The sequence below is a fragment of the Somniosus microcephalus genome, chromosome 15 (genome assembly GCF_052327205.1).
Source record: "Somniosus microcephalus isolate GS21.2 chromosome 15, FLI_Smic_1.0, whole genome shotgun sequence".
Taxonomy (NCBI): domain Eukaryota; kingdom Metazoa; phylum Chordata; class Chondrichthyes; order Squaliformes; family Somniosidae; genus Somniosus; species Somniosus microcephalus.
The window spans coordinates 118779762-118795240 of record NC_141001.1 but is presented as its reverse complement, the minus strand read 5'-3'; the positions used below and the strand labels follow the sequence as shown (position 1 = coordinate 118795240).

General features: G+C 47.3%; 1 protein-coding gene across 1 annotated transcript; it reads right to left on the bottom strand.

Annotated features, from left to right (window-relative positions):
* Window positions 1–13570: 13570 nt before the first annotated feature.
* LOC147107176 (rab15 effector protein-like) lies at window positions 13571–15122 on the bottom strand. The gene has a single exon (XM_086008507.1). It carries the CDS (start codon window positions 15090–15092, stop codon window positions 14379–14381), a length of 714 nt encoding a protein of 237 aa, XP_085864633.1. The 5' UTR covers window positions 15093–15122; the 3' UTR covers window positions 13571–14378.
* Between the last annotated feature and the right edge of the window lie 357 nt (window positions 15123–15479).

The following is a 15479-nucleotide window of genomic DNA, read 5'->3' as shown; positions in this document are numbered from 1 at the left end:
CTAGGGGCGAACCAATATGAAATAGAATATAAAGGCACGAAACAGCATGGAAACGCTGATGGGCTATCGCGCCTGCCACTGCCTACTGTGGAGGAAGCACCAGCAGTGGATCCTATCGAGATATTTTATTCGTCAATAATTGAACGATTGCCAGTAACGAACTCGGATATAGAGAAGGAGACCCGCAATGATCCGACGCTGTCTTGGGTATATGATTTGACGGTGAGGGGATGGCCAACTCATGGCGACTCACTGTTGCCAGCATTCTCATCCAGAAGAGAACAGCTGTCAGTATGCCAGGGGACAGTGATGTGTGGATCCAGAGTGGTGATTCCACCTAAGTTAAGGGAGAGAGTGCTAAATGAGCTTCATGAAGGTCATCTGGGGGGAGTGAAAATGAAAAGCCTTGCTAGGGCTTATGTGTGGTGGCCGGGAATCGATCAACAAATCGAAGACCTAACCAAGAGCTGCTCAGGATGCCAGAAGGTCCAAAATGCACCACCACATGCCCCTCTACACCCATGGGAGTGGCCCTCCTCTCCATGGCAACGGGTGGATATTGATTTCGCTGGTCCATTCATGGACTCAATGTTCTTAATAGCTGTGGATGCTCATTCGAAATGGCCTGAGGTGATAAAAATGTCCTCAACCACTACAGAGAAGATGATTGCAGTCCTACGGACCATATTTGCCAGGAACGGCTTGCCAGAGCAGATTTGCTCTGATAATGGACCACAGTTTGTGTCCGAAGAGTTTCGAAAATTTATGAGAAGGAATGGGGTAAGGCATTACACATCCGCCCCGTATCATCCAGCTACCAATGGATTGGCTGAGAGGTTCTTACAAACCTTTAAGAAGGCAATAAAGGCTATGTACAATGACAACATTCTGCTGCAGCACAAGGTGGACAATTTCTTAATTTCTTATTAGCCTACCGAAACGCAACACATGCAGTTACCAACCAGACCCCGGCCATGATGTTCTTTAACCGAAGGTTGAGATCTCGTCTGGACTTGCTCAGACCAAATGTGCGAAGAAATGTTGAAGATAAACAATTCCAGCACATCAATGAGAAGCCGACAAGGAGCTTCAATGTAGGACAACCAGTCTTGGCCCGTGACTACCGAACAGAGAAATGGCAACCCGGAACGATACGCACAAGGCAGGGGCCATTAATGTACACTGTGGATGTTGGGGAGAACATTGTGAGACGCCACGCCGATCAGATCTTAGCGTCACAGGAACGAGTCAACCCCATGTCTCGCGTCCCTGGGGATGAACCCGACATACCGGTAGCATCTACCTCAGAAACAGTAGCAGTGGAAACGGATGAAATAACCGACGAGAAGGGGCCAGAATCGCTTCCGCACCAAGAACAAGAACCTCAGGAAAGGCACTATCCCGAAAGGATCAGGAAGCCGCCCCAAAGACTGAATCTATAAATGGACTATTGTTGTTTAATGTACATGTTAAAGTGTTAATTGTTATTTGAATATTATGGGTACTACTAATCTAAAAGGGGAGGAATTGTAGTGTATGTACCTTTAAGAGAGAACTACTTTTACAGCTCCTGTATACTGTAGTACCGGCAGTGACCACACCTGTATATAAGCCTTGAGCATGCCTCTGTACCCCAGTCTTGAGACTACCCTACTCCAGTAAATACCTGTTGATTGTTAAGTTACAGCATACGTGTGGTTATTGAAAAACATCATACTCTCAGAATCACGGATCTAACACGCAAGAGGCCAGAATTGGAGGAGCGCAGAGATCTCGGAGGGTTGTAGAGCTGCAGGAGGTTACAGAGAGAGGGAGGAGGGGTGAGGGCCATGGAGGGGTTTGAACATGTGGAATGAGAACTTTTAAAATCGAGGCATTGCTGGACCGGGAGCCGGTGTAGGTCGGCGAGCACAGGGGGTGATGGGTGAACGGGACTTGGTGTGACCTCACCAAGCATGACAACACTCCACAAAGCAAGGTCCATAAATCCAACCGAAGTCATCCTTTTTCTTTTAAGCGAGGCACCATGTGATCAGCCAGTAGAGGCCCCCAATCCCTAGTCTGTGCCAGATCTCCAATAAAGGCACCATTATGGTCGTATTAAAAGTGTAAATGCAGCCTAAGTCTGGAGTCAGAGTCTGACCCCCGGATGTGGATGTCACTAGCAAGGCCGGAATTTACCGCCCATTCCCTAGTGAAGGAATTAAGAGTCAATCATGTAATCTGGGAATGGAGTCATGTGTAGGCCAGACCAGGATAAGTGTGGCAGGTTCCTACTTCCTGCCCAGCCTCCCATGTTCCACCCTCCGTAAACTTGAGGTCATCCCAAACTCGGCTACCCGTGTCCTAATTCGCACCAAGTCCCGTTCTCCCATCACCCCCTGTGTTCGCTGACCCACATTGGCTCCCGGTTAAGCAGCGCCTCGATTTCAAAATTCTCATCCTTGTTTTCAAATCCCTCCATGGCCTCGGCCTCTAGTTATCACTGTAATCGCCTCCAGTCCTATAATCCCCCCAGGCCTCTGCACTCGGTCTATTCTGGCCTTTTGAACATCCCCAATTTTAATCGCTCCACCATTGGCGGCCGTGCCTTCGGCTGCCTGGGCCCTAAGCTCTGGAATTCCCCCCCTAAACCTCTCCGCCTTGCTACCTCTCTCTCCTCCTTTAAGATGCTCCTTAAAACCTACCTCTTTGACCAAGCTTTTGGTCATCGGCCCTAACATCTCCATATATGGCTCGGTGTCAAATTATGTGTTTTTTTTTATAACACTCCTGTGAAGTGCCTTGGGATGTTTCATTGCATTAAAGGCGCTATATAAGAACATAAGAAATAGGAACAGGAGTCGGCCATTCGGCCCCTCTAGCCTGCTCCGCTATTCAATAAGATCATGGCTGATCTGATCTTGGCCTCAACTCCACTTTCCTGCCCGCTCCCCATAACCCTCGACTCCCTTATCGTTCAAAAATCCATCGATCTCTGCCTTCAATATATTCACTGACTCCGCCTCCACAGCTCTCTGGGGCAGGGAATTCCAAAGATTCACGTCCCTCTGAGAGAAGAAATTCCTCCTCATCTCAGCCTTAAATGCCAGTTGTTGCTGTTGCCTTGCCTGACGGACAGCAGTGAGCCGATTGGGGTTTTTGTGACAATCTGATGCCGGCCTCATATTTCCAGATTTAATTACTGCAATTATCCAAATTTGCCACGGTGGAATTTCAACTCACAACCTTTAGATTGCTAGTCCAGTACTATAACCACGAGGCTGCCATGCCCTGCCACTGGATCATTTAATACTCTGAAAATCTGTGCACAGGGATACAATTTACCATGTTACCTTTAACTGTGCTTCTAACATAAAACTATTTTAGTTTTGATTTTCTCAGCGAGGACTGTGTCCGTCAGTATTGCCCACAATGGGCTTTCTCCTCTTCACCAGGTAGTTTACAACAACATCTTAGAATTGTAGAATGATACAGCACAGAAGGAGGCCATTCGGCCCACCATGCCTGTGCCGGCTCTTTGAAAGAGCTCTTCAATTAGTCCCACTCCCAACTGCTCTTTCCCCATAGCCCTGATACTTTTTGAAAGTTACTATTGAATCTGCTTCCACCGCCCTTTTCAAGCGGTGCATTCCAGATCACAACAACTCGCTGTGTTTAAAAAAAGAATTCTTCATCTCACCACTGGCTCTTTTGCCAATTACATTAAATCTGTGTCCTCTGGTTACCAACCCTCCTGCCAGTTTCTCCTTATTTACTCTATCTAAGATTTTGAATGCCTCTATTAAATCTCCCCTTAACCTTCGCTGCTCTAAGGAGAACATTCCCAGCTTCTCCAGTCTCTCCACATAACTGAAGTCCCTCATCACTGGGACTGTAGTGTATGTACCTTTAAGGGGAGAACTACTTTTTACAGCTCCTGTAGACTGTAGTACCGGCAGTAACCACAACTGTATATAAACCCTGAGTAGGGATCTGTACAATTAGTTTTTAGAGTAACCCTCATCCAGTAAACACCTGTTGATTGTTCCCTGCAGTCTCTTGTCTAATTATTGAAGGACACAACATCAAGATACACGGATCTAACATTGGCGACGAGAAGATTCAAACCTACCCGCAACTCTGCATCACCTCCCAGGGATTCGCTCCTGGAGAACAGTGAAAGAAGAAGGCCGAGTCCAGAAGCACGGGCGTCGACCATGGGAAACCCCCCAGTCATCCAGCGGAGATTTGAGCATCGCAGGGGAGGCTGTCGAGAGCCAGGCTTGGTTCTCCAGTCATGGTGGTCCAGCGAAACGGGCTGGCAACAGGTACGGCGCAGACCCTTCCCGGACAGCGGCGGCTAGAGCCGACCGACGGTACAGAAAAAGGCCGAGCAGCGTCGACGGGAGAAGAGAGAAGGTAGAGCGCACAGGGCACAGCCGGAGTTCAGGACCGAGCGGCGTCGATGGGAGAAGCGAGAGGGTAGAGCGCACAGGGCGCAGCCGGTGTTCAAAGGCCGAGCAGCGTCAACGAGAGAGAGAGAGGCGCGCAGGAAAATGCGCAGAGCGCAGCCGGTGTTCAAGGGCCGAGCAGCGTCAGCGGGGAAGAAAGGAAAGCGCGGGAGCCGCCATTTTGAGCCGCAGCGGAGAAGAAGGGCGAGCGCGGGAGATGCCATTTTGAGCCAGTCTAACCACATCCAGGGATGCCGAAGAGTGGCAGTGTCACAGCGTTCGACAATGAAGTCAAAGATTGGGCAACATATGTCGAACGCATAGAAGTGTACTGCAAGGTGAATGAAGTGCCAGATGACAGGAAAGCGCTGGTATTGTTGAATTCAATGGGTGCAAAAACATATGGCTTACTGCGAAACCGAGTAACTCCAGAGAAGCCAGTGGAAAAGGATTTTGAAAACATAGTGTCAATCCTACAAGACCACTTAAACCCCACACCGCTGCTGATAGCAGAAAGATTTAAGTTTCACAAAAGGAACCAGCATAAAGATGAAAGTAATGCTGAGTTTTTAACAGAACTGTGCAAGCTATCGAAACACTACCAGTTTGGAACGGGACTAGCAGATACTTTAAGGGACAAGTTTGTGTGTGGGCTTCAAAATGAAGGAACCCAGAAATGGCTTCTATCAGAAAAGGATCTTACGCTGGACAAGGCTTTCAGCATGGCAGTATCACACGAAGCAGCAGCACGGGGCGCGGCAGAGATACAATGGAGACCGCAAGAATATGGCACAAATGAAATGTCATACGGAACAGTGAAGTGCTTTCACTGCGGCGGAACAACACATGACCATAAGGATTGCTGGTTCAAGGACAAAGTGTGCAGACAGTGTGGGAAAGTAGGACACATAGCAAGAGTCTGCAGGTCGGGAAAGAAAACCAGCAGCAAGAAATCTCCACAGGAGAAGTACAAGAAGGTACATAAAGTGACGGAGAGTAGTTCAGATGAACAGAAAAGTGATACAGACTCCGGAAGCAAGGAGCTGGGTTGTCTGAAACTACATAATGTGATCAAAACGGAGGATCACCAAACTATCTGGGTCACGCTCAAGATAGCCGGAGTCCAAGTGAAAATGGAATTGGACACAGGATCAGCCCTAACAGTCATAAACCAAAGGGACTACAAGCGGCTATTCTCACATATACCCTTGAGAGATACAGAGATTGTCTTGAAGACGTACATGGGGCAAAAAGTCTACCCCAAAGGAAAAATAAGGGTGAACGTTATATATAATGGCAAGGAAACACCAAAAATGGACCTATATGTATTGCCAGATGGAGGAGCACCACTACTAGGACGTGAATGGATCCGGAAGATACAGCTAGATTGGCATTCCATACAAGCAGTCACTGTAGATGCCAAAAAGGATGACGACGTCACACCTGGACGACTGTCAAAAATGCTAACTGACGCACAAGAAGTGTTCCAGAAGGGACTCGGAACACTAAAAGGCATAACAGCGACGATCAAAATAGAGGAAAATGCAAGCCCAAAGCTTTTTAAGGCCACACCGGTGCCTTATGCGATCCGTCCAGCCGTCGAAGCAGAGCTGGAAGGTTTGGAACGTTCAGGAGTACTGTCCAAAGTGGACTGGAGCGAGTGGGCTACACCCATCGTTCCTGTAATGAAGAGGTCGTTGAGTAATACGCCTGGGGAACCAAAGAAGGTTCGCATCTGTGGGGACTTTAAGGTGACAGTGAACCCAGTCCTTCACACGGTACAATATCCGCTTCTGCGGATTGAAGATATTTTCGCCTTGCTATCTGGAGGGAAACGCTTCACTAAGATTGATCTGGCCCAGGCATACCTGCAAATGGAGGTAGAAGAAGCCTCGAAACAGTACCTCACGATCAACACTCATAAAGGTCTCTACCAATACAACCGGCTGGTGTTCGGGGTAGCATCAGCTCCGGCTATTTGGCAGAGGGCAATGGATCAAGTCCTGCAAGGGATTCCAGGGACCCAGTGTTATTTAGACGATATCCTGGTCACGGGCGAAAATGACAGTGATCACCTCGCCAACCTGGAGCAGGTGCTCACTAGATTGAAGGAATATGGCCTCCGAGCTAATCGCCACAAATGCGAGTTTTTCCAGAAGCAGATCTCGTATTGTGGCCACGTTATTGATGAAGAGGGGTTACATAAGTCCCCTGAAAAGATTGAGGCAGTAGTCAAGGCTCCAGCACCGGAAAATGTGTCACAACTGAGGTCGTTCCTTGGGCTGGTGAACTACTACCATAAGTTCTTACCAAATTTGTCTACAGTATTACACCCACTGAACACCCTACTGCAAACAGGGGTACCATGGAAGTGGAGTGACGAATGTAAATGAGCTTTCCAGAAGAGCAAAGCATTGATCACATCAAAAGAGGTGTTGGCTCATTTCAACCCACCACTACCAATTCGGTTGGCGTGTGATGCATCACCCTATGGCATTGGAGCGGTGCTGTCGCACAAATTCCCGGACGGCTCGGAGAGGCCAGTAGCCTTTGCGTCTCGGTCACTAACCTCAGCCGAGCGTAACTACGCCCAGATTGACAGGGAGGCCCTCAGCCTAGTGTGGGGAGTGAAAAAGTTCAATCACTATCTGCACAGGCAGAAGTTCACCTTGCTGACTGACCACCAACCACTTGTCTCCATCTTTAATCCAAAGAAGGGCGTTCCGGTGATGACTGCGCAACGGCTACAAAGATGGTCCCTTTTTCTAGGGGCGAACCAATATGAAATCGAGTATCAGGGCACGAAACAGCATGGAAACGCTGATGGGCTATCACACCTGCCACTGCCTACTGCAGAGGAAGCACCAGCAGTGGACCCTGTCAAAATATTTCATTCGACTATAATTGAACGCTTGCCAGTAACTAACGCTGATATAGAGAAGGAGACCCGAAATGACCCGACACTGTCTCGGGTATATGACTTGACGGTGAAGGGATGGCCAACACATGGCGACTCACTGTTGCCAGCATTCTCATCCAGAAGAGAACAGCTGTCAGTATGCCAGGGGACCTTGATGTGTGGATCCCGAGTGGTAATTCCACCCAAGTTAAGGGAGAGAGTGCTCAATGAGCTTCACGAAGGCCATCTGGGAGGGGTGAAAATGAAAAGCCTTGCTAGGGCTTATGTGTGGTGGCCGGGGATCAATCAGCAAATCGAGGACCTGACAAAGAGCTGCTCAGGATGCCAGAAGGTCCAAAATGCACCACCACATGCCCCTCTACACCCATGGGAGTGGCCCTCATCTCCATGGCAACGGGTGCATATTGATTTTGCTGGTCCATTCATGGACTCAATGTTTTTAATAGCCATGGATGCGCACTCGAAATGGCCTGAGGTGATCAAAATGTCCTCCACCACCACGGAGAAAACTATTGCAGTCCTACGGACCATATTTGCCAGGAACGGCTTGCCAGAGCAGATTTGCTCTGATAACGGACCACAGTTTGTGTCCGAAGAATTTCGAAGATTTATGAAAAGGAATGGGGTAAGGCATTACACATCCGCCCCGTATCATCCAGCCACAAATGGATTGGCTGAGAGGTTCGTACAAACCTTTAAAAAAGCAGTAAGGGCCATGTGCGATGACGACATTCCACTGCAGCATAAGGTGGACAATTTCCTGTTAGCCTACAGAAATGCGACACATGCAGTCACCAACCAGACACCGGCCATGATGTTCTTTAACCGAAGGTTGAGATCTCGTCTGGATTTGCTCAGACCAAATGTACGAAGAGATGTTGAGAATAAGCAATTCCAGCACATCAATGAGAAGCCGACAAGGAGATTCAATGTAGGGCAACCAGTCTTGGCCCGCGACTACCGAACAGAGAAATGGCAACCAGGAACGATATGCACACGGCAGGGGCCATTAATGTACACAGTGGCTGTTGGGGAGAACATTGTGAGACGCCATGTTGACCAGATCCTAGAGCCACAGGAACGAGTCAACCCCATGTCTCGCGTACCTGGTGATGAACCCAACATACAGGTAGCATCGGAAGCTGATGAACCAACTGACGACAGGGGGCCAGAATCGCCTCCGCACCAAGAGCAAGACACTCAGGAAAGGCGCTATCCAGAAAGGATCAGGAAGCCTCCCCAAAGACTGAATTTATAAATAGACTATTTTCATTTAATGTTGCATGTTAAAAGTGTTAATTGTAATTAGTTTGATATTTAATTGTTAAATGAATGTTATGGTACTGTTAATAATAATAATTCAACTTTATTGTCATTGCACAAGTACATGAACAACGAAATGTGATCTTGCAAGCTCCCATGACTGGGAGAAGCAAAGCCGCTGCGTCGGTGCGCGCCGCCATTCCATTTCCACCATTCCTCCTGTCCGACAATCTTCAGCCCAATGCCCGGGCCTGCTCACCAGCCGCTCCTTCTTCCGTGACCTTCTCACCAACCGCCCCTCCTCGGGGCTCCTTCTGTACCTGGTCTTCCCTGATGGTCACTCCTCCAGGTAATAACCAGGCCTGGCTCTGTCTTAGCTTCCAAGCCTTGCCAGTGACCCTGTCCCTAGTCCCAGGAACAGGGGAGGAATTGTAGTGTATGTACCTTTAAGGGGAGAACTACTTTTTACAGCTCCTGTATACTGTAGTACCGGCAGTGACCACACCTGTATATAAACCCTGAGTAGGGATCTGTACAGTTAGTTTTTAGAGTAACCCTCATCCAGTAAACACCTGTTGATTGTTCCCTGCAGTCTCTTGTCTAATTATTGAAGGACACAACATCAAGATACACGGATCTAACAGGGACCATTCCAGTAAATCTCCTCTGCACCCTCTCCAAGGTCTTCACATCCTTCCTAAAGTGCGGTGCCCAGAATTGGACCCAATACTCCAGCTGAGGCATTCTACAGTTGTTCCTTAGCACATGAGAATGAAAGTTCTTTTGTGTTTTGCTTTAAATAGGATTTGAAATGGGATTAGCTCCAGTTGACGAGCCAGCACCGGCTTGATGGGCTGAATGACCTCCACCTGTGCTGTAATTTCTTTGCTAAGTGAAGCCAATAGTTTGGTATTACAATGCAACACTCAAATTATTTGGTTTAATAGCCCTTTATTGTCTGGTTCACACACTGCAAGAAGTACAAGATATTCAAGGCAAAGTTACTGTTAAAAGCAGCTGTATAATGGTACAATTGCACTCTCAGGGGTAGACATTCCTCTTTACAGTCTAGACGGTAACCTGGTGTCGTGGATCGCCCTGCCTTTACAGAGACCGCCGATTTATATTCCATTGATTTCACTGAAATGAAGATCAGGCGGGTTCTATAAACGGTGGGTGATCTGGTCTGTCAGATTACCTCACAGCTGGTGAAGGTGAAATTCTGCCCCTCAATATGTATTAGGGCACCGATCATCCGCTGTCCTAAACACCCACTCCCTCCACCACCACTACACCATGGCTGCAGTGTGTACCATTTACAAGATGCACTTGTAGGATGGAGTGCACCTGAAGGATTTAGTAAACATTATTAAGATTCTATAACTATTATTATATAACTATAATATGTGAAAGTGTATGTTAAAAACCTAAAAAGCCTGTATAAAATGGCGAATAGCTGAGAGCAAAGCAGGATGGGAAATTATGCCAACCTGAATAAAAACCTCTGTTTTAAATTATTGAAGTAATGGACTGCGGTGCTGAATAAACACGGAGACTGTCGGGGACATGGAGTTCGGTAATGTTATGGAAAAGAGATAGGAGATAGAGGAGAGAGATAGGAGTTGGAGCCTTCATTTAGAAACTGCAGAATAGACAAACTGTTTAGAAAACACCTCAAGGATGTTCTGTAAAGTGAAATTCTTAGATAAGGGTATCTTGTTACGCACAGAAAGAGGCCTAGTGGGACTAACGAGGTCATAAGATGATTGGCAAGGAGAGGGGGGACATTTACCAGGTGTCAGAAAGCTAATTACTGCCACGTAGGCAAAATGGGAGAAATAGGGTATAAAAATGCAGATGTTGAACACCGAAAGCAGCGCGAAGCCAGAGGAAGAAGAAGCTTCAGTCAACAGAACACAGCAAGAGAATAAAGAGACTGCGCTACAGTCACTCGGAAGGAATGCTGGGGTTCGATGAACAGACTGCGACTATTTTCTTGTTAAGTATTACTTCTTTGTGCCGGATGTTTAATGCTCAATAAACCTGTTTTACTGATATACAATATACCGGTACCCCGAGTGGTTTGTGTAGTCACGGACAAATTATTATAAAGAGCTTTTAAAAGCAACCCACTGCAGCAACTCGCCAAGGCGTCTTCGGCAGCACCTCCCAAATCCGCGACCTCTTCCAGCTAGAAGGACAACGGCAGTGGGCGCATAGGAACACCACCACCTCCAAGTTCCCCTCCAAGTCACACACACCATCCTGACTTGGAAATATATCGGCTGTTCCATCATCGTCGCTGGGTCAAAATCCTGGAACTCCCTCCCTAACAGCACTGTGGGAGCATCTTCACTACACGGACTGCAGCGGTTCAAGAAGGTGGCTCACCACCACCTTCTCAAGGGGGCAATTAGGGATGGGCAATAAATGCCGGCCTTGCCAGCGACGCCCACATCCCGAGAATGAATAATAAAAAAAGATTAACCCTGTATGTTGACAATCGCCCAAAATAGATGATTCCAAAAACACACCCCGTGCTCATATTAAACCAAAACCAGAGTCATAGAATAGTACAGCGCAGAAGGAGGCCATTCGGCCCATCAAATCTGTGCCAGCTCTTTCGATGAGCAATCCTGTTAGTCCCACTCCACCACCCTTTCCCCATGAACACGCACTACATTGTTCCATGAAAAATACTTGGCTAAATAATTCCATAAATTTGCCGTTTCCTACTGTGTTAAAAAATAATAAGCCTAGAAATTGCGGGGGGCCATGTTGGTGGATGAGTTCAGTGCACTCGTCTAATGCCCCTCTACCCGTTGTCTTAACGCAGTCACTAACCCGATGTTAATTCCAATGGGGTTAACATCTCCACTATAATAACAGATGGAGGGATGTCACTGGACCGTGCGAGAGATGTGCCCACTGCTATTGGCGGAGGCAATTGTTAGGCTCCAAGCTACTCAGGTTAACTTAGAAATAAGGCAAGAAACTTCTATTTGATGGGACAATGGCAATGGGAGAAGGCCGAAGACGGAAAGAGTCCATGCCTCATTTCGGAGGCCAAGCCTTTGAGGAAATAACATCACTGATGGTATCTTAAATAGAGAATCTCGCCATCAGGATAGGGAGTCTCGCCATCAGGGAATCCTTTCAAACAACAACAACTTGTATTTATATAGCGCCTTTAACGTAGTAAAACGTCCCAAGGTGCTGCACAGGAGTGTTATAAGACAAAAAATTTGACACCGAGCCACATAAGGATAAATTAGGGCAGGTGACCAAAAGCTTGGTCAAAGAGGCCGGTTTTAAGGAGCATCTTAAAGGAGAAAAGAGAGGTAGCGAGGCGGAGAGGTTTAGACAGGGAATTCCAGAGCTTAGGGCCTCGGCAACAGAAGGCACGGCCACCAAAGGTTGAGCGATTATAATCAGGGATGCTCAAGAGGGCAGAATTAGAGGAGCGCAGATATCTCGGGGGTGGGGAGGCGGTAGGGTTGTGGGGGCTGGAGGAGGTTACAGAGATAGGAAGGGCCGAGGCCATGGAGGGATTTGAAAACAAGAATGAGAATTTTGAAATCGAGGCGCTGCTTAACCGGGAGCCAATGTAGGTCAGCGAGCACAGGGGGTGATGGGCAAACGGGACTTGGTGCGAGTTAGGACACGGGGCAGTGAGCACAGGGGGTGATGGGCGAACGGGACTTGGTGCGAGTTAGGACACGGGCAGCCGAGTTTTGGATGACCTCAAGTTTACGTAGAGTGGAATGTGGGAGGCCAGCCAGGAGTGTGTTGGAATAGTCGTGGAACAAACGTGGAAATTTTCAAATAATTAATTTTCTCCTTGTGTCTGCTTTCTGTCACTGGTGATGTCACTGAAGATTATTAAAAACTTGAAAGACTTGCCTTTCTATAGCGCCTTTCACGACCACCGGATGTCCCAAAGTGCTTTACAACCAATGAAGTACTTTTTGAAGTGTAGTCACTGTTGTAATGTAGGAAACACAGCTGCCAATTTGCGCACAGCAAGCTCCCACAAAATGCAATGTGATAATGACCAGATAATCTGTTTTTTTAGTGATGTTGGTTGAGGGATAAATATTGGCCCCTGGACACCGGGGATAACTCCCCTGCTCTTCTTCAAAATAGTGCCGCGGGATCTTTTACGTCCACCCGAGAGAGCAGACGGGGGCCTCGGTTTAACATCTCATCCGAAAGACGGCACCTCCGACAGTGCAGCATCCCCTCGGCACTGCACTGGGAGTGTCAGCCTGGATTTTTGTGCTCAAGTCTCTGGAGTGAGACTTGAACCCACGACCTTCTGACTCAGAGTTGAGAGAAGCTTTTGTGTTGTACTGCATGAGGCAGCTGAGTTAATCAACCCAATGAATATACCTTGAAAATATCTTTTTTAAATGGCAGTGGTCTGCGATTAAAAAAATACAAAGACAACTCAAAGTGAAAACTGGACTGAAAAATCAGAAGGAAAATACCTTTGAAAAGTCTTCAAATGTTAATTGTTAATTTATCATTGGGCCTATGCTGCGATCAATATTTATTGGTGTCCTACAAATATTGGAATGCACCTGAACCCTGTTTGTGCACACTTTGGATATCATAGAATCATAGAAATTTACGGCACAGAAGGAGGCCATTCGGCCCATCGTGTCTGTCGGCTCAGAAAGAGCTATCCAGCCTAAACCCACTTTCCAGCTCTTGTTCCTTAGCCTATATATAAATGTTTGCAATTTTTAAATCAGGCTCCTGCAGAATGTAGTGTTCTGTGATCCACAGATCGAATAACAGAATGATACAGCACAGGAGGAGGCTATTCGGCCCATCGTGCCTGTGCTGGCTCTTTGAAAGAGCTCTCCAATTAGTCCCACTCCCCCTGCTCTTTCCCCACAGCCCTGTGAATTTTCCCCCTTCAAGTATTTATCCAATTCCCCTTTAGAAAGTCGCTATTGAATCTGTTTCCACCGCCTTTTCAGGCAGCGCAGATGAGGAAGGCCATTCAGCCCATCTGATACTTCTGGTCTCCCTTGACTGGCACTTATTGTCGTTTGATGACTTGCGCATTTACAAACTCTGAAACCAAAGCAGATTATTAGTGAGAATTCTCCTTAGAGCAGAGAAGGCTAAGAGGAGATTTGATCGAGGTGTTTAAAATCCTGAAAGGTTTAGATAGAGTAAATAAAGAGAAACTGTTTCCAGTGGCTGAAGATCGATAACCAGAGGGCCCAGATTTAAGGTGGTTGGCAAAAGAACCAGAGGCGACATGAGGAAAAACTTTTTTACACAGCGAGTGGTTAGGATTTGCAATGCACTGCCTGATAGGGCGGTGGATACAGATTCAATAGTAGCCTTCAAAAGGGAATTGGATAAATACTCGAAGGAGAAAGAATTTCAGAGATATGGGGAGAGAGCGGGGGAGTGGGACTAACTGGATTGCTCTTCGAAAGAGCCGGCGCAGACTCGATGGGCCGAATGGCCTCCTTCTGTGCTGTGCTATTCTATGATTCATAATCGTGACGAGACTGAAGAAGGTAGGCCGCTCTTGTAGGTTGAAGTTAATCAGGTGAAGACTCCACTCATAGATTGGAATGGGTTTCTAGAAGTAGCGACGTGCCAGGTTTGGGAAGGAATGTTCAGTTTCTTCAAGTGATGAAGATAAGGTTTGTCTTGTTGGAACATTGAACACGCTCAAAGATTCTAGGTGACCTGCATGGTATTGGAACTCGTCGAGAGCACTGTCCTGGTGCAGGCTATTGAGTAAAGCTGACACAGGCTGGCTTTAAGTTCGCCGGCACTCCTTCTTTCTGAAGGATCAGCTCCAACATTCTTCCTGGAGTGACAAAGCTCTTGGCCTTCTCGATGCTGTCCAGCAGGACGGTGCTGTCAACCTCGCGGCCATTTCCCAAGTCTGTGCGGATGTCATTGCTGAGGACTCCACAGATGCTCTTCGGGTTGTCCTTGCGCCCAAAGAAAAGGAAGAGCCCGTAGCAGTCCTTCCCGATGGATGAACAGAAATCGCTGATTTGCTCAGGGTGTGTCTTGTCGATGGTCTCTTGCCTTGCCAGCTTCATGGACTCGGTGACCGGAAGCCTCTTCTCCGCCGCCTCCTCCTCTTCGCTCTCCATGTGAATGACCTGCACCGCGATCTGCACCTTGGGGTTTTTAGAAGTTGCGTCCTGCACGGCCCAAACCCAATCCACCCCCAGCAGGACGGTCTGCTCTTTGGTCATCCTCGTACAACTAATGGCTTCGTTCAGCTTACACTGAAGGCTCCGGTTAATGTAGGTCATCAGGAAAATATCAGTCAGCGTGGAATTATTTACCTTCAGTTTGGACTCGGGGTCTTTGAATCCAATGTACTCTCTGGTTCTTTGTGACGCGAAGATGATGCTCTGGTTGAATAGTTGGACAAAGTCACTTTTTTCCGGTATTTTCAGAAAATCTTTTATGATGTTAACGTTCATATTTGGATCTGACTTTATTTCTTTCCACTAAATTTTAGTTTCCTGAAAAAAATTAAAATGAGTTAAACTCATTCAATAATAAACCAAGGAACATGTGCAGTGTTAGAATCCTAGTAATCAATGTTTTAATTTAAGAACATAAGAAATAGGAGCAGGAGTCGATCATATGGCCCCTCGAGCCTGCTCTGCCATTCAATAAGATCATGGCTGATCACCAACCTCAACTCCACTTTCCCGCCCGATCTCCATATCCCTCGATTCCCCTCGAGTCCAAAAATCTATCGATCTCAGCCTTGATTATACTCAACGACTGAGCATCCACAACCCTCTGGGGCAGAGAATTCCAAAGATTCACAATCCTTTGAGTAAAGAAATTTCTCCTCAACT

Excerpts from the sequence above, each read along its gene's own strand:
- LOC147107176 (XM_086008507.1), bottom strand. The coding sequence starts at position 15,092 with ATGAACGTTAACATCATAAAAGATTTTCTGAAAATACCGGAAAAAAGT.